This window comes from Hippocampus comes, unplaced genomic scaffold, assembly GCF_001891065.2.
Source record: "Hippocampus comes isolate QL1 unplaced genomic scaffold, H_comes_QL1_v1.1 scaffold64, whole genome shotgun sequence".
In the NCBI taxonomy this organism is placed as follows: domain Eukaryota; kingdom Metazoa; phylum Chordata; class Actinopteri; order Syngnathiformes; family Syngnathidae; genus Hippocampus; species Hippocampus comes.
Genome location: NW_017842053.1, coordinates 72,321 through 95,566, shown reverse-complemented (window position 1 = coordinate 95,566; position 23,246 = coordinate 72,321). Strand labels below are relative to the sequence as shown.

Below are 23,246 nucleotides of genomic sequence, written 5' to 3'. Positions count from 1 at the left end.
TTTGCATATGCCGAAATGTGGCAATTATAATATGCATCTTCTCTGACATAGTGTTGTGCCATAGTGTTGTTGGCGCAAAACCGGCATTTATACTTTGACATGTGTGGCTTTTTTGCAACCGGGGGGGGTGGACATCAGGGAAAAATTCGACTCCACTGCTAAATTTTGTGGGCGTGTTTGTGCTGGCATATCTTTAGCACAATAAGTTTTGTAAAAAGACGAAGCAAACTGCGGGTGCAAATAAAGTGCAATTGAATGCAGCAGTTCTTTTTTTGTGACTTCTGCCCTGACAGCCCATTGCACCAAAGTGGAGACTGCGGAGCAGAAGACACAGCAAAGGGCTATGCTAATGTTAGCATGTATTTGTCATTTCTACTGCTTACAAACCCAGCTGAGAATCGACCGGAAACATAACGAGCCTGTACCGCGATGTGGTAAAGGGACCCGAGATGGCACCCCGACCACCCTTACTCACCGGTGCACCCCACCCTCGCATCACCCTGAACAAAGGGGGGGGGGGTGTATACAGGGGAAGAAAAAAAACTGGGTCACGCTACCACACCGAGAATGTGAGAGATGCACAAACAAATAGGAAGTGAGAGCACAACAACAACAGAGCAGCTGGTGTTGATGGAAAAGAAAAAAAAGCAGAACGCCGACAATGCTGCAAGAGCACGCATTTGTGGCAGGGGCCGGAAATAAGAGCGCCTCAACGTAACGGCGCCCATTTTTCGGACAATCATATGATGACACAAAAGAGCATAGACAGCAAGCAACATACCTGAATCTTAATTTTCCAACAGGAATTCATGACTGGATCCTGAGGTGCACCTTTCTCTCTCACTGATGCAGACAAAGGTTCCTTGGGGGAGGGCGGGATGTTGCTATTGGGGGTTACATGACCCCCACTATGTAAATCCTCACCGAGACGCACAGAGAATGACAAGGAAAGCCTTGGTAAATACGGAAGTGGGGCTCTAGCGACAATGGCAGCCGTCACCGTGGCGACTGCAGATATGGCGGCATCCCTCCACTGCACCCCCCCCAAAAAAAAAAACAAAAAAAACAAGCCAGCGAAGAAAGAGAGACGCCTGCCCTACATTTTCTGCAAACACAGAAGCTGAGCTGCTGCTGCTGCTTGTCCAAGCTCACGCTCAGCTGTGTACACACACACACACACACACATTCTGACACAGGCTCACACTCAATCCGGCAACGTAATCCCATTGGTCGAGCCGATTCTTCCTCCAGCTGATCTTGATGACATGGGGGAGGGGCACAGTGCTGTTGAATCATTCATGAGAAGGGAGGCGCTGTCCTTTAAATAGACTCCCTCTCTCCTGCACACTGAGTTTAACCTTAAATTACCTCCCCCCCCCACACCACACACACACACACACACACACACACACACACACACACACGCACACACGCACACATGCACACACACTCCATCCCTCCAGTTCACACTTGCAGCCATGTGCACCACCTGAACCTCTTAAAGCGGCAAAAAAAAAAAAAAAAAAAGCCAGTAAATCTGCCATGAGGTTCCGTCCACATGGACCAATCAGAGACAACGTCACTCCCCAGGCTGCACCAATCAAGAGCAGGCTTGCATCACATAAAAATTTTCTCACCCTTGCTCTCAGCTGCATTCAAGGGCAAAAAAATTGGCTGTGTATCATTTCATTCATTCCTAAATGCCTAATCACGATAAAGTGGACTATAAATACATCACAAAGTCCTCGAAAAAGCCCGAGATCATTTATTTATTTAGTTATTTAATTTATTTAATTTCGGGGCTATAAAGTTCACGAGATTTTTATATAATGGGCTATGCTATGTCGTTCATTAAAACTTTTACTATATAAAAATCCCTATAAGAATGATTATGGCGTAGGTACACGAATGATTCCCAATGCAGTGACTGGATGAATGATGAACGCCATGTAAAAAAAAAAAAAAAAAGCCACTGACGTTTAATTCGAGTCATGCAGTGAGTCACTGTTGCTCAGGTTCCTTTTTGTGTTGTTTTTGAAATTTTATAGATTGCAAAAGTATGTTTTTGTTCATTTCGAAAATGGCTTGCCATACGATGAGCTGTGCTTTAAAAAAACATCTGGCAGTAACAATCACAACACACTTGAGTCAACGTCAGGTATGTTCCCTCAAAAAAAAAAAATTAAAAAATAAAATTAACGATGTGTGATAGTACGAGACAGCGTGAGAGCAGTTCACACAAAAATTTAACAAACGCGCTCCCCATTTCCCACCTGTGACGCCGTAACCTGAACGAGACACTAAGGAGGCAAAATAGCTAATTGGGCTCAATTTGGACCATTTTCACACAGGGGTGTGCTCACATTTGTTGACAAGCGATTTAAATGCCTTCATTTTCTGAGTTGTCCCATGTAAAAGATACCGGCTTACAACCCGGGTGAATACACTTCTTTCTTTCTACTACTTCATATAGAGGAAACAGTTCCATCAAACTTGCATTGTTTACCAATGCCATATATGCCTTTGACACACAGACGGCCTGCTTTAAAAAAAAAAAAAAAAGCAAACAAGACCCCAAACAAGACACACAAGGACGCAGTGTGCTCTCCGCAAAGGAAAATATGAATGCAATGCCCCCCCTCCCCCACACCCCCTTTCAGAACGTACAGCAAATGGCTGATTGGCTGGCCGCAGACGTCAGTGGAAGAAGGGGATGCGGCGAGCGCTGTAACCACTCCAGGGTGACTCACTGTTATGGAACAAGAGCGGAACGCGCCGTACTTCAATGGAAAATAGGGCCGGCGGCCGTTGAGCTAATACACAAGGCAAGAGCGCATGTGTCTATGCTGTCGTATCTGTTGATACGAAATGAGCCGGAAGATGGCTTCAAATGTTATCTAACTCGTCAGAGTTGAATGTACAAAACGCGCCGGTGGGAAACACTTTAGCGGTAGTTCAGTCTGGAATTTTTTTTTTCTTCGAACCGGTAGACAGCATGCAAATATTTTCTTGTGGGGGACCTATCATCCGTTATTTTCGGAAGAACTTTCCTTCCGATGTTCCCTCCCCATTCCCTCTTTCTGAAATGCCCTAAGAGGCCGCGAAGAATCCAACTTAGTAGCGCTTTGGTGCCATCTTACGGCATCTCGGTGCCAAGAACTATGTTGAAGTGAGGGGTGGCGCTTCCATTAGACAGGCCAAAGACCCATCGCGCACTGAGCGAGGCAACATTTGAGGCATGACATGCTGTATATTGTAACGTATTACGAACTCGCTATAACACGCAGTCATCACAATGTCAGCGCCAGTGACCGTGCAGGCCTCTTTCAGTCTACTTTGCAGGAATTAATTACAGAGTGGATAAAAGTCTTGTTGCATTTTTGTGCGGAGACTCAACTATCAGTATCCCAATCCGCCCCTCCAGCCAGCCGCGGCTCTCTAAATGAGACAAGCATTTTTTTTCAGGCTCATAAAACAGAACTGCATCCATACATTGTGAATGTGTCAAGACACAGTAAAAGACCAGGGGGGGAATTAATAAAATAAAATAAAAAATTGGGGCTCGCATTATTAAACATTACAGTAGGCGGGCATGCATGCCTGATGAGCGGCTATTAAAAGTTATTGGGATGCAGACAGCAGTCTTCAGAGCGCTGTTTTTTTTTTTTTTTTTTTTTATAAATAATTCACCACCTTGCCGACCTCATTACCGCAGCATTAGTTTGACCTTGACTTTCAGATGAAGAAATGCTTCTGGCGCCAGAAAATAGTTCACCACTCGGTTCCATGACACTGTTCCGACTTCGATAAGGTTGAATTTCAAAACTTATTAGGTTAAAATAAACACATGCAACAAGCCACTTCCAATGAAAGTTTACCGTCAAACTAAACATCAAACGAAGAGAATGACACGTGTATTTAAAACCAACTGCTTTCAAGTCTGATCGCTTAATGCTAACACAAAGTGAAAGGCCATGGGCTAGCATCTGCGTTGGCGTGAACGCATTAGGCAACCAATACTAAAACACAAACTGTGCAGCAACACACGTAGACATGTATTCAACACTCATGTATGTCAAGGCACTCTAATCTAAACGTACCACTGTATGGAAATGTTGGTTTAATTATTCATTTTCTACAAATAATCTAACCAAGCCGGCACATAGCGCTACTCCGCTAGCCGGCAGCAGGTGAAATTGTGTATCCACCGGTTGCCTTTCATCCAACAACATTATAGCTTTGTCTAATTTTCACCCCAAGCCAATTTATAAGTACATTGAGACAAGATCATCATATTTATTTCAGTATATTTTCGACATTTATGCTTGCTGGTGTGCCGCGAGACCCAACGGCACCACAAATTGTATACAAAAAGACCACACTGTTCCTTTTAGTGACAGATGAAGGAATTAAGTGCCCTCCTCTGAAGCCGAATCAATAGGGAGGCCAAGTCGGCCTTTAGCGGGTGGAATACATCAGGGCCCTGATGAGCGGAATAAGATGGCTATCATGTCTTGCTCAAATGATGGAGCCAGGAAAGAGGCTTCAGGGGCCGGCTTATCATTACTCTGCGCGTTTGTTTTTTTTTTTTGCCTTTTGCAGAAAAAAAAAAAGACTTTTCAGAGACGTGTATATGAGCAGCGAGGCTACAGCGGATGTACTGGACTTGATGTGCTCGACACCTTCCTCATCCAGGTGCCACGCAGCAAGAAGGACCTCACACCGCGTCAGCGTCCATCCAGCCTTCGCCTGCTGGGAAACAGGTGGCCCACCATAACTGACGACAGACGGGTGGGCCGTGTGTGCAAATCCATTGGATGTGCAGTGGGAGGGAGAAAAAAAAAAAAAAAAAAAAAACACGCTTCCTCTTGCACCCTCCTTCAAAAGGGCCGATCAGGATTCTCGGCGCGCGTGCAGGAAGCCGAGGCTCAGCGGGATTGGGAAGTGCAAGGTTACAAAGCTTCCCGTCGTGCATTTCAACTCTTTTTTTTTTTTTTTGGTCATCCAGATTCACCCGACGGGTCAAAGTGACCTCCGCTGAAACATCCTTTGGGACGCCGTGTGGTTCAACTCACACCGAACTTCTTCACAGAACGACGTAGCGGAGGCAAAAAACAAGTATCTTTTCATCGATTGGGGATGAAATCGTGTGGCATGCGGGAAAAGTCAAATGAAGTCACAGTTGATTCACTCGCAACTAGACTGTGACCTGACGAAGAACAGTTAATGCAGGGGTGCAATTGACCGAATTATTAGGGATCAATAAATCAATTGTTCTGCACACGAGAGTCCATTTTTGTCCGAGCTTGGAACTGGCAGTGGCCGGGAATCAGGTGTCTAGCGTAAATGCCAAGAGACCCTCCTGGATGTTGCCATCTGGATGTTCCTGTTTGCCCAGACTTGGATTTGGATCCCGGTCCCCCTTTGTGTCCAAAGTCAAGCGGAGCCAAATACCCATCGCAAAATAGCAGTCTTGTGTTCAGTGAACTCTTTCAATCCACATGAGTTGTTGTTTCGCTATGACTTCGCCTACACTTTTGATGTTAAGATGTGAGATGCAAATCTGTTCTACCTGAGGCAAGTTAACCTTGACTGTACAAACCATCTGAAGTATGTGGAAAGAAATAACTTTCTCACGCTGGAGTCGGCCACCTTGAAAGTCCAACCGCAATTTCTGCTTCGTTTCTAGACAAATACCGTCCACAGCATGTGCGTCAATTTGCATTTTAAGGCTCTGCATGTTCCAAAATCTCATGGCCGGAATTCACTACATTTACATTTTTTGAATGCCTCGCAAATCTGCAACACCGAAATAATAAAAAAAGAGAACTCGTGGAAGTACAATAGTTCTGATTTTAATTAGCGGGTCGCTCTGGTGATTACAAAAAGAGCAAAGTGCAGACTCTGAGCAAGGGGAAAATTTCTTATTTGCATAAGTGTCGAGGAGAAAAAAACAAATCCAGAGATTGACATGCAGCTTTCAAAGACTGTTTTGACATCTCTTTGGAGCGATGTTACAGTTTTGTTTCGTGGCTCAAATGAGTCATTCCACTGCAATTGGCTCGTGACGAGTCCGCGGTATACTTCCGCTGTTGCCTTTTGTAAGGTTGGAAAATATCAGCAAGGTTGCCGCTTGTTTAGGATACGCCATTCAGAGTGCTGTAAAATAAAATCTCTTATTTTGGAGATACACAGCATCTGACATGTAACACTTGACCATGACCTCCCCCCCTCTCGAGGTAATAAGGCTCCCTTTTTTCAGCGCTTGACCTCAATTCAAAACGAGGCTCACCCACCCGCGCCGACATCTCGGCCCTCTCAACTGGATGAAAATGTTTCCATTGCGGGTTTCTCCTGTTTGACCTCACACAGCCGCGGTCAAGATGCTGGCTTCAGGTACTGACGCAGATATATGCCGTCCGTCTCGCTGTATTCTTTCAAGAACTATGCAGCGCTAGATCTGTTGGACTTATTGCGCCATGTGAATAGGACCATGATTTAAAAGCACAAAAAAACAAGTCTAAACAGTTACCAAGTGTCTGCACTTTCGTCAAAATACCTCACGGATCAAGAGTGGGTTTTTGTCGGGTTAGTTCTACAGGATGTAAGTAATCTTTGGGTAAGGACATGGCCGACTGTGGCGGCTTACGGGTATTCACATTTTCTATTTGCATTTGACTCTTTGTACAGTTCAAAGAAGTATGTTAGAATAGTACAGGACTGGTACAAGTAGAGAAGAGTGGTGGGGCGTCCTGTAGGTGCGACGGTAGTTGAAGGCGTAGGCGGGAATGCTTCAGGGATGAGCTCGAAGCCCCTTCTTCTTTGCAATAGTGATGGATAGGCTCATAGATGAGGCGAGACTGGATTCCCCACGGACCGTGACGGTCGCAGATGACTATGATCTGTAGTGAAAGCGGGTAGCAGGTGGAGGGGCATTTGGAAAGTTCGAGACTCGCTGGATAGAGCATCAAATAGCAGCTCGGGAGCAATTCCGGAGTTGAACACATCTAAAGACATCCCCTGAAACGCATTCCAGGCCTCGGCTTGGCGCCATCGCCGAAGCAAAAACGAGCACTTCCGTGGGCCGAAGCACTAAATGAATGACAAGCAGTCGCTTAAATTGAAAAGACACACAGGAGGAGATACGACGCTGCAAAGTCCTTGATGGATGGTTGCCATAGCGATGATGACATTAGTTCACCCTGTCCTCCCCCCCCTCCTCGTTTGTTTCACACATAGCACCGCGAACATATTATGAAGGAGAGAGGCAGCCATGAGAGAGATATGAAGAGGCGGCAAAAAATATGCAAGAAAAAAATAAATAAATAAAAAGATAATAATATATACCTATTTTGTAAAGCCAGATTGTCGTCCCTGCAGGCGGGGTGACCCGAGACGGTGGATAAAAGAGCGGCAATCAGCTCGCGTAGAAGCTGTCGCGGGTTCAAACAGATGCATCAGTCAACGTGATGGAGCGAGCGAGCGCACGGCTACGGCGCTTACAAATTGACTTCACCTTGGTCTCGCCTATAAAAAAAAAATAAATAAAAAAAGAAAAGTTCTCATTCTGATTTAAGTGCTGCTGTGGCTGCCCGACAACAACCGACTGATGCAAGGCTGAGGCATACGATTTTGTATCCAGTAAACTTCCGTTGATCACATTAATATGTTTCGGGGCCACCGAAATGGAGCTACGACAGAGACCTTGTAAGTAATTTTTTTTTAATTTTTTTTGTTTATGTATAGTTTTATCCTTCTCACATGCTTTAATCACACTTAAACTTATTAAAAGACACTTTTTTAAAGTATTCTTCAGATGCTCCTGTCACTCTAAAGAAATGCTTATAATGACACAGACAAGGAGGGCCGCATAAGCTTTCGCTTCTGTGATGGGGGGGCCGGGGTCAGTCTGGAACAGAAAAAGGGTGACCGCAAGAGTACGGAAATGTAAAAATGGATTGTTTTCCAGAAACCCACACAAAATGAAGCCACCTCTTGACAGATGAGACTGACAGACGTTTCTTTGCGCTGAAAGAAACAAAAACAAAAACATCGTTTGTCCACTTTGGGTTAAATACCCTGCATTCTATTTTTCTCTTACCGAACCTTTTCGCCATGATCCCGTTCTCTGAGAGAGGGGCCGGTTTCGGATTTTTTTTTTCTGGCGTTGCCAGATAACGGCACAGAAAGATGCACCAAATGTCACCTTATTGTATCTGTGTTTATGAAATAGTTACTAATTAATAGTTAAAAATGAAAACGGTTCAGAACTAAGGAACATTTTATTGCAAAAGCCCAACTTTATGATCAAAGACAAATCCACATCGATGAAAAATAAATCAAAACACTCTGTGGTATTTTCAGGGGGCCGGACCAAATGCGGAGGCGGGCCGGATCCGGCCCGCGGGCCGTAGTTTGGGGACCCCGGCTCTAAAGAAATGCTTATAATGACACAGACAAATCAGAATTTATTTGTGTACCTCAAGTGTAGTACCACATCTTGCCACAACATGCTAGGCAGCACTGAGGACTATGGAAAAATCCGTAGCAGAATTAAGAGCAAGAAAAAGAGCCCCAAGGAACCTCCAATCGGCTAATCGTCTCTGCTAGTTTCTTTATGCTAGCAAACAGTTTGATGCCAGCACGCTTGACTCCTACTTCGCAGAATTATGCGATCCAGTGACAGAATGAGAACAGGCACCAAGGAATATTTTAAAACAAGTATATTTGAATAAGTTCAGATGTTTTTAAAGTGTATCTAGTCTCTCTATATTGCGGTGACAGTTTGACCATGGAACAGCTGCCAGGCTTCACATTAGAAATGAAACCTTTGAAACGTTTTTTTATCTGATGTTTTCCTTTGAGTGAAGGAGAACTGATTTGGGAAAAAAAATAAATAAAAATCCATTGAGGCAATTGTTACAGCAGCACAGACAAAACATCTCAATTACGCCAACGCAAGACTACGTTCGCCATTGTGCCAACAGTTTTTCTGCATTCCGCCGACCTCAAACAGCCTCCCATCTTACAAGACGCGCTGGCGGCTGTCTGCCTCGGCATTGGCAGCCAATCTGATGGCAGCAAGGCAGTTAACCGTTTGAACGTCAGGGCCGAGTTAAAATGAAGACGAGTGTTACTCACACATGGCCATTCGTAGACTCGATGAATGATGCACTCGAGAAAACGCGAATTCTCTCGCCTCCGATTCAGTCCCAGCAAATAAGGAATTATACCAATTTAGTTTTTATTTGACCAAAAGTGACCATAATAGAACCAGAATGTACAATTTGATGTACACAGTACGCTTCAAGTTTTTTTTTCTTTTTATCGCCACCCTGGGATGAAGTCTACAGTCAAACTAAACATAAAACTAAAGAAAATTAAATTTTTTTTCAGGCAACCACATAGCTTTGCTTTCAATAAGACAGTTTCGCTACATGCGATACAACAATGCAAAACGCCACAGACACAGAAGCTATTTGAACCGACAGAGGAGGAACATGTAGACAACTCTAATATAGCAATACCGCGAAGAATGTACTACTATTACTGTGGATTACTGAGGCGCTGAGACCGTCACCATGTACACAATATCCATATGTCTGTATTATATTGCTCCCAGGTGGCCAAGGCATGCCCAACAGAAGGAGCAGCACAATCTCCAATGAACTGAAGCAAAAAAAAACCCCAAAACAAAACAAAAAAAACGTGGCACAAGCTGTCTAATTTCTTCAAATTTTACTTTATGTCATTGCTGCATGTTTTTATAATGTACAATATACGAGTGCTATTTTTTTCCATTGTCATTCTTTTTTTTTTTTTCCGTTCATTTAAAGAGCTGAAGTAAGCAAGTTGACTTAATCAGACAATAATCCACACCCTTAGGAAGTGTCATTCCATTTGCATTACCAGCCAAAATGTTAAACATACGCACAAAGGCGCACACACACACACACACACACACACACACACACACACACACACACACACACACACACACACACACACACACACACACACGCACACGCACACAACTGGGCTGAAGGTTAAGCGCGAGCGACATAAACCACAAATCCTGTGTATGTGTAAGGAAAAACAGGCCGAGCAAGGTTCATGAAATTAAACTTGCTCTCCAAGTGCTTTGCTGGCAAAACACGTCCCTTCCTATTATGCGTTTCGTTTCATACCTGGCAACCCAGTGGACCGACGCAATTAAAGAGAGACAAACTTGAGACACTGAGCCAGCGTCGCAACCCTCAGAAGTCGTTCCTCCGCCCCCCATCTGTTACTGCAGCCGCAATGTCGGATTCCCGCACGGAGCAAGCAAACGCTTGCTCTTTAACGGGTATAAAACGCCATCTGTGGGCGTTTTTCACGCGGCTTCGCGCGCCCGTCCTCCAAAGCGATGGCTCTCGTCGCCATGGGCTGTTTACCTTTGGGTTGCGCACCCTCCCGTGATGCGGACCTGTATTAGGTTGTGTAAAGAAGAGAACGTATTAGCATCAGGGTACATGTTCTGCTGCGGGGTAAGAAGATGCAAGTGCCATTTGGCCGCCGAGGTGAAGCTGATGACTCTTTGTGCTAAAACACCATTGTCTTGTTCCCCCCCAGCTCTTTCTGCATTTTCTGAACTACTGGTGCCATCCCCGTACCTTATTGAACAGGTTATTGCCGCCCAAATTCCTCTCTTTTTGACACAGCAAATGTTAGTGGAGTGGCACCTGACTTCGGAGTGCCCAAGGTACTTGAATTGAAAAGTGGTTGGACCTGTACTGCCAGATATTTTGAATGGCCACTGGCTATTTGTGGTTTCTTAATTAGATATAAATGATGTATTTTTAAAACTAAAACGGAGAAAAGATCACCCTCTACAAAAAAAAAAAAAAAATTCGACTAATTACATGTAAATATGGGGGAAATTATTTGATCAGGATATGCAAACCAGATGCCAAGAAAGTCAGGAGGTTGTGTTTAATCATGAATAAAAACTGAATAAAATGATTTGCAAATCAAATTTAACCCTTTTTAGGGACAGCAGTGACTTACTGTGGACAGCTTATCATGTTATCAGGTTACAGGTTATCATTATTGGTGCATAAAAAGGTTAATTAAATACCCTACAAAGACAAGATATTTAATATTCAATGTGCAAATAATCATTAAGTTGGAATCTTATGGCTGCAACACGTTCCAAAAATAGCTGGGACTGAGAACGTTGAAGAATGCTCATCAAACACCTACTTGGATCATTCCACAGGTGAATATGCTAACCGGGAAAGGCTGTGAATCATGATTGGGTTGAAAAGGGAATGTTCCCCAAATTATGTTTTTCACATTTATCCTTTTCGGAGACAGCGGTTACGACAGTGGACAGCTTATCAGGTTACGGAGTGCGTGAAAGGGTGAATTAGCGATCTTCAACCTCGAGTGGATTTCAATGCGGCCGCTTGCGCGGAGATGGGCCGACGACAGACGCCAGCTGACGCCACCTGTTCGTGTCAGCCCGCGGCAGTCTTGGCGGAAAAATGCGCTGAAGAACGTCCGTGGTGGATCTGAACGCTCAATAACGCGCCGCATGGAAAAGGAAGTCGACTGAAATAAACACTGCGGGGGAAAAAAAAACCTTTTGGCATTTATTCCCTTCTTAAACAGTCAAAGTTGGACAGATCAAACAATGCGCCGCCCAAGGGCTTTTTGTTCACCTCGACGAACGAGCCAAATACCGCATGACAATAACGACAAAAGTGGAAGATGGCGGCGCTGGATGACGTGATTAAGGAAACAAAACATCCAACAAAAGGAAGCGAAACTGAAAGCTCCACGACAGCCGTTTCATCGTGCAATTTCCCGGTTTGCACGTTTGCTCATGTGAACTCTCCAAAGTTTGCTTTCGAGTTGTGAGGCAAAACTCAACTGAGGGAAAAAAAAAAAAAAAGTCTGTATAACAAACTTCCAGCCTGACCCTGACCTGACTCTTGCCAAGCGCTTGCTTCAGAGCACTCGCAATCCTTCCTTACTGCAAAGCAAGTCTTATCAAAACCGCCAGCCGCTCAAAGAGGACCAAATTATTTGCGGAGGCCAAGAAAAGCAAGAGAAACTACTGCTTTAAAAAAAATAAATAAATACGTCCTCTTGGAGCAAGACCAAAGATGAGCACAAGATTCGGAGCTTGACAAATGAACTAGAAAGGAAGTGGAACACTCAAAAGTTTTCATCTGAATGAGCAGCCGAAGCCTGCCAAATTCTAAATAGGGGGGCTGTGTTGTCAAGTGAGCCCAGATGGCCACATGCTGTGTGACTCAAGTGTCGGCCCGCAAACGCACACAAACACATTCACGCACAGATGGCCACATGCTGTGTGACTCAAGTGTCGGCCGCAAACGCACACAAACACATTTACTCGCGCACACACCCAAACAAACAATGACATGAAAAAACACACACAAAAACAAAACACAAAAACATGCATCATGCAACAAAAAAACCCAAACATCATACAAAAATGCACACTAAACAAATACACACAAACAAACAAAAATGTACAACACACACCCACGCATAGAGGGTGTCAAATTGAGGACCGACCAAAATGTCCTCACTCTGTTGGTTAAAAACTCATGCCGGTCCTCACAATGTCATGAGTACAAGGACACACACACACACACACACACACACACACACACACACACACACACACACACACACACACACACACACACAGATTGCACACCTTAACCCATGAATACACGGCGCACATAGCCATTGTATATCACAACATCCGCAGTCAGGGGTTCACGAAATAAAATGCACATTCTGAACATTCCAAGCTTGCACAACGGACTCATAATACAAGCAGGAACAAATTTTGGTTAAAAAAAAAAAATGTGTATTTGATGTCATGACACCCTGACTGTGGATGACATGATAAAGACTGACTTCTCGGCTATGTGCGTTGTGTATTCAATGCAGCCCCTCACAACTGCGTGCAAACGAAATTCCTGAATGTTCTGAACTCCTGTTTCCACAGCAAAATGGCGAAGATCGCCTCACTTAAGCTAAAACACGACTCAGATTTTGAAGAGAAGAATATGCGAGTCACATCAACTCCGTGAAACCGCACACTCTTATTCCATAAATGCTGATAAAGCACGACGAGTTTCCGTTTGGAGATGAATAGATCACCTCGGCTGCTAAATGATTAATTACCGCCGAGCGTCTTTTTGTTGGCCTTCAGGGTGGCGTGATTTTGAATGTTGGCGCACGTCGAGACTGGAAATTAAAACGCCGGCGCGACATCTTTTACACCATTCATTGCTCGTAAATGACACATTTTGGACTCTGGTGATCCAACACGAAGCCGAAGCGATACGCAGCTGAACAACGCCTCGTCTTTGAGCTCAGTCGAGTCTTTCAAATTGAAAATTCATCATCAGTGAGGATTGCGGAATCGAAATTTGAAACGCAAATGTCAGCGCTGCTTCAAGAATGTAAACGTGTGAATCTGTCGGAGGCTTGGAGTAGTGGGAAAAAAAAGGAGGGGGGAGAGCACCATATGCGGCATGTGAGAGGTCTCTTCAGAACACCTGTGCTTGCCTTCTTGTTTCACACATATTGCCTTAGCACCTCGCTTTGTTTCTGCGCTTAAAAATAGGAAGACTGACTCTTGAGAGAGCACTCGTGGTGTGTGATTGCCAGAGGAGACCACGTGGCTTCGAGAAACAGGGCGGAGCTACGTGGTGGGCCGAGGCCTGAACGTTCTGTAGTCCTTGGAATGAAATCATTATCCCAGAAAAGACCAATTCATGATCAGCACTTTCACTTAACCCCCCACAAAAAATATATATATATTCACACAGTCACCTCTTGCTTTCCCGGCTGCTAGCCAAGCCATAGCGCTAAGCTAACTTGCGTTGCACAAATGTCTATGAAGGCAGGTTCACGTTGACAATGTGCAACTTAAAATTGAATGCGAATGTGTGTTAATTAAGATGAACTACAGGTCACGTAAACACACTTCATCACGACTAACAAAGTACACCAAAACAGCATTTTTTTTTTTCATCACAAGAACCGGTAACAGTTTGCTTGAATGTGCATGAAGTGCATTAAGATGCCCATCCAGAGTCTAAATTCTACTACTACCGTTTACTTATTCAAACTGCAGTGAATGAACAGATATACAGACACATATGAAAATTAATATATAAAAAAAATAATGTACTTTTTTTTTTTTAACCAAAGTGCCCCCTGGGCAATATTTTTCCCACCCTGCTTGCGATGCTCACTGCGCTCAATGCTAATAACTTTGAACGTCTGAAGCCATTTCCAAGAAAATAGTGCTCCAAACTCTCCCAAAATTCCCACAAACAACCAAAAAGGAACTTAAGACACATTGTTGAAATAGAAGGCACAAATGTCTCCCAGTACGAACATTAAAAAAACACATTGAAACAATCAGCTCGGGCAATTGTGAAAACATAATGACCACAAAAAAAAAAAAAGACCACGCCATTAAACTGAAGCCAAAATGAGCATCTTGCTGCCACATACAACAGTTAGCAGCCAAGCATGAAAACTGTATAATGAAATAAAGAAGAATGTAGACCAAAAGTCTTTCAAGGTGCCATAAAAACGGCAATAGAGCAGATTTTAATGATGTCTGTGTATGTCAAAGGTGCGTGTTTATCATTTAGCATTACATAACATCGGTGCTAATTTCCATGAAATCTATGCCGTTTTGCATTATATGTCAACATTAAGCTAGCTGCTAGACATTTTGCTGTTTAAAAACATAATGTTTAACTCTCTGTTACTGTCTAATCCTAAATTCTGTTGCTCTGTGCTAAACGTGCGGTTGTGTCAAGGTTTATGATGACCGAAATATCCATGCTAATTTCCTTCAGCCCTTCATTAGCGTTTCACATTGCACGTTAGCATTGGGCTAGCACATTTGTCTTTGGTTTTGTCTGTCGGTTTCACAGTAAACTTCAACTGGGGCTGACAAATACGGCACTTGAAGCAAGCACGCTTTACTTCTAAATTGCAGAACTGTGCGAGTCTTCATTTCCTCTGACTGACGTTTTTCAGTGAGTGCGAGAGTGAGAACAGGCGTTCAGAAATCCTTTAAAAAGTGTTGTTTTAAGAATTTTGTCTTGCAGTTTGTTTAAAAACTACAAATATTCCAATGATCTATACATATATATATATATATCGCACATTTTCACCCAGGGTAAGAGACGCCGCTTCTCCAGAGCCCTCATTTCACCTGTTTGTCTTTATCCTTAGCTTTGCCCGCTCCGCCGCCGCCGCCCGACAGCCGCGACGAGGTGACATCGCGAGGGATGACAGAGATTTGGTGCAGTGGCATGTTCATCCCAGCAGAAGCCACGAAGGCCCGGGGAAGGGACGAAGGGGACGCTCAAACGCTCGCTTCCTGTCTTGACGCCGGATCAACGGGCATGATGGTTTGGGACTGCAACGCCCTGCGGAGGACCAAAAAAAAAAAAAAAAAAAAAAAAAAAGGAGCATAAATGGATTAAATGCACATTAACATTGTTGACGTTAAGCTTTTGAAAAACAAATCACAATTTTCCAAATAGCCCATCATGCGGGTGAAACTTAGCATCCGAAAAAGGAAAGATAATTTACAAGGTTTTGGACACAAATCAAGATCTCAGTATGAAATGCTCTGGTTGTTGAGCTTGTCACTAAAAAACTCATTCGGAATACATGGCAAGCGCTGCAGGATAAAAAGATGACAAATTAGTTTGAAAATGAGATAACGGTGAAGTCAGACCAAACTGAACAAATCTTGTCAGGATAACAACGACAACAGTTTTATAACCCAGACTTCATTGGTAGTCAATCGGAAGACAAGACCATTCGGGGAAAAAGCCCAACAGTAGCAAATCAAGAAAAAGACAAGCCATTGCAAAAAATGCATTTGGGATGACAAATGAAAAATTTTACAAAGTATTTGCGATGAGAGGCCTTGACATTAGTTGGCTGCCCGTGGCCCAGTACCAATTGTGACCACAACTTGGCTCACTCAAAAGAGGCTTAATGTTGGATCCTGGATGATAAACAAAATCAAAAACGGATGCCGTCTGACAATCGAACAGATCCTCTTTTCGAATCCAAAAGCCCATTCAACAGAATTGCTCAAATCACCAGAACTCAGTGCGACAAATCAATATTAAATCCCAACAACTAGTGCTTGGCTAGCCCATTTCTGTTGATTTCACAGTGGTGTCAACATCAAAGAAATTAAAATAATTGCGTGCCAAGCGGGATGCCCGGTGGTCCAGTGGTTAACACGTCAATCTCAGAGTGCAGAGGTTGTGGGCTCGGGCCTCCCTGTGTGGAGTTTGCATGTTCTCCCCGTGCCTGCGCGGGTTTTCTTCGGGTACTCCAGATTCCTCCCACATTCCAAAAACATGCATAACAGGCTGATTGAACACTAAATTGTCCCGAGGTGTGAGTGTGAGCGCGGATGTTTGTTCGTCTGTGTGCGCCCTGCGATTGGCTGGCAACCGGTTCAGGGTGTCCCCCACCTACAGCCCGAAGACAGCTGGGAGAGGCTCCAGCACCCCCCGCCACCCTTGTGAGGATAAGGTGGATCGGAAAATGGATGGATGGATGTATATTGAACAAAGAGGTCATGGAAAATGGAGAATTTAACCAAAGGAGCCTTTTACAAACATGGCCTTCAACGTGCCGGCCAACCGATGGATCCTATCTTAAAAAAAAATTCCAAATCTGGTCTCAATGTAACTTTCTATCGTTTGCCAATCCGCAGTACGCAACTACGAAAAAGTCTCGAGCTTTTCACAGCAGTCATACGGGCCGCGGTTAAAAACGGTCAACAGCAGGACGAACAAAGATCTGCAGTGCAAATCAGGTTTTAACCTTTCACGCACCCTGTAACCTGATCACATGGCGAGCTGTCCACTGTAGTAACCGCTGTCCCTTAAAGGCTTAATTTTCCGAGGAAGGAATTTCAATCTGTTCCCTTTGCCTTTTTGCGCAGGTCTTCCCCCGTTTTAAATCCTTCTCAGGGTCGATTGCAGCCCCGCGTTCGGCTCGGCCACGCTCTGCGATTATCCTTGATGCCTGTCGGATCAGACCTGAGATCCGTCTGCCGGCCTCTTCCTCCGCTTGTGAAGCGCACTCATGCGTGTGTCTGCTCATCCCCGCGCTACTGTACTACATCTACGCAGACGTCTTCCTGGCAGGTTACAAAAAAGGGGACAAAATAGGTCATAAAAGCTCGGAAAAAAAAACATATTCCACATCAAGAACCACAAGAGGGGCAGCGATGTTCCCGCGGGGCTTATTCCCATAGAAACGTGTTTGATGTTAATTGCGGCGTGCGCCGTAAAGGTGAAGTAATTACCGACTGATTGCTGTGTCTCATTTGAGTTCGTTAGGACTAGTTTGCGGACTAAAGAAGCAGAAAGGATGGCGTGTAAACCGAAACCAGATAAGAAGAGGGTCCAGGTGATCATTCAGTCTTGAAAAAGGTTTGCTAGCTAGAGAAAACTGATCTCACAAAACAGAAATGGCCGCAATGATTTTCTGGCTAAAGTAGTACAAGATGTTGAAGGTCAGGAACATCAGAGTTGGAGAGATTTCCAATGAGTTTGCTGGCTAAAGAAGTGGAAACTGATGGGAAATATGAAACTTTGCAGCCAGTAAACGGCGCAGGCTCAAACCCCTAAAGAGCAAAAAGTCATTTCTTTCTCACAAACTCGACAACCTTATCGGGAGTTTCGAATATCTGTGATTGCGCATCTTGACGAGATGCTGGCGAAGAAATTAGCATAATTTCGTCCCGTTCAGATGGAGGCAGCGGCACAAACAACTCAATTATTCCGACTTTCTTTCCAGTCCCCCAAATGTCACCGCGCATTTCCAAATCAACCAGCAAAACATCCTTCTCGATTCTATGCTAATGAGGCCCACTTAAGGGTGTGATTAAATCGTGTTCCCGGTGGGAGGAGACGATACGGAAGCGGGCGATTTCAAGAACGACGAGCCTCTCGAGTCAATTTAGCATCCCATCTACATTTTTTTTTTTTTAAAAAGGAAAGAGAACTTGTCCTGTCGCCATTAAAGTTTCATTTTGACACGGCTACCAAAACAGGAACACCACGCTGGCCCCGTGAACGCACTTAAAAGTGGGTCACTGAAAGTTCAGCTCCGAGGGATCCATCATTCCCAGCTCGGCACAGAAATAGCCGGCATCTAAACATCACGCCATTGATTTTACATCACGTCCTCAATTCGAGCCGTCAATCTCTTTGACAGACTGCATCCAACATCCTCGTGCTCAAAGATCTAAAAGCACATTTCAAAGCGAATGCCTTTCAGTCACTGTCAGAGGCGTTCTTGTCATATTGCCTATGTTGCCTAGCAACCAACAGACTCTCTAGGAACAGGTACGCCGTAAGGACTAGCGCAAAAGGTAGTGGGTGAGTGCAAGGCAGGCAAGAGGTGGGGAAGAAAGTTGATTGCAAATTGTGCCATGCTGGAAAACAAGACAACTGAAGACAAGGGGATTGAACCCATTTCATATTGTTATATGTCCAAATATTTTTGCGATTAGAGCAAGCAGGTATGCGTGTGAGGCGGGCAAGTGGTGAAGGAAGACAGTTCTGTGTAAACAGGTAGTGTTTTAAAACGAGACAAAGGAGATTAAATCAATTTTGCTCATGTACATTGCTATATATCTGAAGTGCAACAAGTAGGTGTGGGCGAGGCAGGCGATCGGTGAGGAGGGAAAATTCCGGGTATGAAAGTCCTGTCAAGCTGTGTGACAAAAAGTGAGAGTGGTGAAAGCAGTTTAGTTCTTAGGATAAATTCATTTTGTTATATTGCCAAAACATTTCTGCAAGTGGAGCAAGTGGGTGGGTGGGTGGTTGTGAGGCAGTCAAGTGGTGAAGAAGATAAATGTGTTTTAAACACAAGAAAAAAAAAGTAGGTTAAACCATCCATCCATCCATTTTCTGATCTGCTTTATCCTCACGAGGGTCGCGGGGGGTGCTGGAGCCTATCACAGCCGTTTTCGGGCAGTAGTAGTAGAAAAGAAGTGCTTTATAGCTGTTTGGTTGTTCATGTAAGCTCTTACTGACCGACTATACATCTGAAATATTTTTTCATGTGGAGCAAGTGAGCGTGCGCAAGGCGCACAAGTGGCACGGAATAAAGTTCAGAATAAACTAAGAGTCAGTTCTTCATATTACCTTAAACTGTTTTCACAGAAAAAAAATTGTGAGTCAAGCGAGTGAGTGAAGAAAATGGTCATGGTGATATTGGTGCGGCTGCTTCGATGTTTAAAGGTTTCGAATTACCGAAACATTAATGCTAGTTTGGTGGGTCAGTTTATGGCTGTGTACACTCTGTTAGCATTAAGCTAGCAGACTTTCGTAAGACAAAGTTAAGATAACCTTTATTTGTTCCACACTGGGGAAATTTGCAAAAAATAAAAAATAAATAAGGCAATTAGGTTTAAATTCTCTGAAGTGTTACACTCGGTTCGACACTAAAACTTCAACTGTGAGTGGCAATAAAAAGATTGAAGCCCCTTTTTATTAAATTGATCACAATCGGCCGAATTGCTGCGTGTTGTCAAGTTCACTGCTGCCCCCTTCGCTAGCTAGCTAGCTAGCGCTTGCTATAAGTAAACTGTTATATACGACTTTTTGGGTTTGGGCGAGTCAACAGTAGCCAGTACAGTACACCACTTGCCCATCTCTGATATTGTACAGACTAAACACTACACCAAGAATTTACTTTTTTTTTTTTAAGTGCTTGTCCTCCATTTTCTCAGTCAACCACTCGAGTAACGTCTCCCTTTTTAGCCTTAATTAGCACATTCCAGTTACTGAATCAACGTTAAAAAAAGAAAAAAAAATCTGTTTTCGCTGCAAAGGTCCAAGGTTAATGAACCACTTCTTGCATGTTTTTACTTCTCCACCACATTTTTCATACTTTTTACATCAACAGAGCAAAGCCTGGCACGGGCATCTCGCTGGCTGCACATTGCCAACGGCGCATTTCATCAGTGGCGGCGTGTACACAATTCATATCAATCCCCCAAGCGCGGGAGCGACGTCGTCGTGGTCGTCGATGATGCTGTGCCCACATCGTAACATTACTCGCCTTCTTTGTCACCTTAAACATGAATTATTCATGGCATTTTGGAGAGAAAAAGAAAAAAAATGTAGCAGCCATTACTCATATGTCACATACTCAGGATCATATTAATGTGGTGCAGTGAAATCATAGAATTGGCACAACTATGACCTGTATTGTTCTCCCCTTGCAAAAAGTGCTACGGTATCAAAAATCCAGGATGTAAAACTAAAGTGGTTGACCCCCCACCTCCCCCCAAAAAAGCCGCTTTTGTTCCCTGTGACATAATTTATGGCAAGTCGACTGGATGTTACGGCCCACCAATTTTAGCTGCGTATTAAATTCCCTTTCAAATCAGTTCACTTCCATTTGAACGGGAATTCCTCTCAAAAGCACGCCGCTCTAATTCTGACGAAATTCAAGTGGGATGCTTCCACTTGACAACACAGTTCAAGAGACAGAAGGATAGCTGGAATGTTCTCTTAAAAACAAGTTCGGTTGGCAAACATGGACAACTTCTTCAGGCTATGTGTCATTATTGGAAGCTCAAAAAACCCAAAACAAAGTGTTGGCAAAACACCAACTGCAGAAAAAAAGGCATTGTGTGAAACTGAATTATGTGCATGATAGCATTATGTGCTAAATTGAAATTAGTACAACTTGAAAATCAACCGGCATCACAAAACGATTCACGTTGAACTTTGGAGCTTTTGCTTGAGGTCGTGAATGCACCCGAAAACGACTTATTATGCTACCCGAGTGACTTTTATTGTTAGTTTGTAATGCAACTCAAGGTAAAAAAAAAAAAAAGAAAAAAAATGACAAGTGGCCCCTTTCAGTGAGAGAAAGAGGAAATGAAAAGACTAATTCACTCAGAGAAGGCAAACACAAAGCGCCCGCATTTGTCACATTAGCAGTAAATACACAATTGCCATAATGTTAAATGTGTGTGTGTGTGTGTGTGTGTGTGTGTGTGTGTGTGTGTGTGTGTGCGTGTGTGTGTGTGCATAACGATGACAATTTGAATTCAATTAATTGTTCAGCCCAACAAGAAAGCATTTTTTTGGAGGGGGGGGGTGGATTGGTTAGAATTTCTCGTGTGAACTCAGCCTGCTCCATTTCATTCGGTCGTCAATACACTAATTGTCAGTCAACAGTGAGACGAGGTCGAGGGGCGATGAGGCCTGGGACACCGTTGCGTTCGGCGCACTTTGTTAAACCTGCGAGGCACACTCGGGAAAGGGAGCATGTGATGTTATTCATTTGCCACGTCGGCACGCCAATGAGTCTTGATTTACCCGCCCCCTCAGCAAGCGTATGCAGCCGAATGGAACCGATGGAGACGGACTCTAATTGGGTTGACAAATCGGGGCCCGCCGTCCTCCGCGGGTTTACCTCGCCGCCCCTTGGCTGGGTTCACGGGGTGGGTTAAGAAGCTGCCGCAAAAAAAAAAAAAAAACACACGGCGACACCAAGCGCTGATGCCCCGGAGGTTATTTGAAGTCAACACGCAGCTTCAACGGCCGCATTTGTCTGGGAGGAGTCCAAATGCCTGACATAGTTCAACTACTGAACTACTGAAGAATGGAACTCGGTGGAGCACATACCTGAACGCTGCATTTGTTTGTTTGGTTGTCTGCTTGTAGCAGATGTTGAAAAAGTGCTAGCATTCAACACTTAAGTAGAAGTACAGATATTAAAAAAAAAGTCAAATACAGAAAACCTGAGGTAATTCTTCTAGTTTTGATAACTTGGAGAAAAGAAATGCCTGTTGTACTAATCATAGCTTTCCTTTTCTGATATCATAAGTTAATTTTGCATTTTCGTGTTGGTTTACAATGCTAGCAAAAGCAATAATGAAAACAGTTTGATGGCATAAAAGCTCAAGCTTTTTTTGGCAACCACCTTGTGGGCATCTTGGTGTCACTGAACTTTGTTGAAGTGAGTAATGCTTTGCCACCACCTCGTGGTGGCGTCAGAGTGCCCCTGCTGCTATTTTGGTGCAGAAAAACTGTGTTGAAGTGAGTTGAGGAGCTCAATTTCGACAAACGTAGTGCTTTCCATCCATCTTGTGGCATTTTGATGCAAAGGATTTGGGTGCACTTTGCTGCCATATTAGTGCAGAGAAACTATGTTGAAGTAGAGTTGAACTTCATTTAGAGAAATGTAGTGCTTTGCTGCCAGGTTGTGGCATTTGGGTGCGGTGGAACTGTGATGAAATGAATTGATGAGCGTCATTTAGACAAAAAGTGGTACTCTGCCAGCATCTTGTGGCAGTGATAGGCAATCTGACTTTTATTTGAACCAGTTCATGATTTTTATGCGGGTATCTTAACCCTTTCCTGCACCAGTAATAACAACATGATATGAGGTCTAATGTAGTAGTCGCTGTCCCTGAAAGACTTAAGTAGAGTCATGACTTTTCCCAGCGCTGTCCACAGAGCTAATCCCATTACAAATTAAAAAAATAAATAAATAAAATCCATTAATTGATTATTAGTTTGCCCAAGAGGGTTGGTTTTATTCATCAAATGCGTTCACAGAGGCACCATTCATCACTCCACCGTATACCTAACCGACCCAATGAACAGAAATCAATTGCTGAGGAGAATCTCTTGTTCTTGCCTTGCCGCTACCATTAAGAGCCATGTGACTGCCTAATGATGTCATCTAGCTACCTGCAGAGACGCTTGGACCCATTCCGCTGAGTCAGCAACTCTGCGCTGTTGATGGATGGACGGCGTCCAAAACACCCCCCGACCCCTACTGTATCATTTCATCGAAATGAAGACTACATTGTGGGTTTTCCACCCACGTGTGCATGACATCATCCATTGAGATCAATCGGCCATTCTCTCCAGCTCGAGCCACAGTGCGGCTCAGCGCGAGCGGAATACATCTGATTAGGGTTATTAGATTACTGTCCAGATAAATGTAGACGCAACCACACAGTCAGATGTTTTGTAGTCATGTGACAACAGCAACGTGGGACCTGTACATTTGGTAGTACAGTTCAAACAAACTCACTCAAAACATTCAGTGGGGCATCAATGTGTACAATTTAATTTATCTCACATGACGAGTATACTGCTAAATTGATAGCTTTATTT

General features: G+C 43.9%; 1 protein-coding gene across 8 annotated transcripts in view; it reads right to left on the bottom strand.

Annotated features, from left to right (window-relative positions):
• Window positions 1-23,246, bottom strand: part of marchf8 (membrane-associated ring finger (C3HC4) 8) — a 50,944-nt gene that overhangs the window by 21,641 nt on the left and 6,057 nt on the right. For 5 of the 8 annotated variants that reach the window (XM_019859871.1, XM_019859872.1, XM_019859873.1 and 2 more), the window contains exon 2: window positions 15,266-15,482. In XM_019859871.1, the coding sequence (XP_019715430.1) occupies window positions 15,266-15,373 (108 nt within the window). In that variant the 5' untranslated portion in view covers window positions 15,374-15,482. Of the gene's footprint in view, window positions 1-781; window positions 1,322-15,265; window positions 15,483-23,246 lie in introns of those variants that run through there. The other 3 variants (XM_019859874.1, XM_019859878.1, XM_019859879.1) reach the window with 3 other exon arrangements.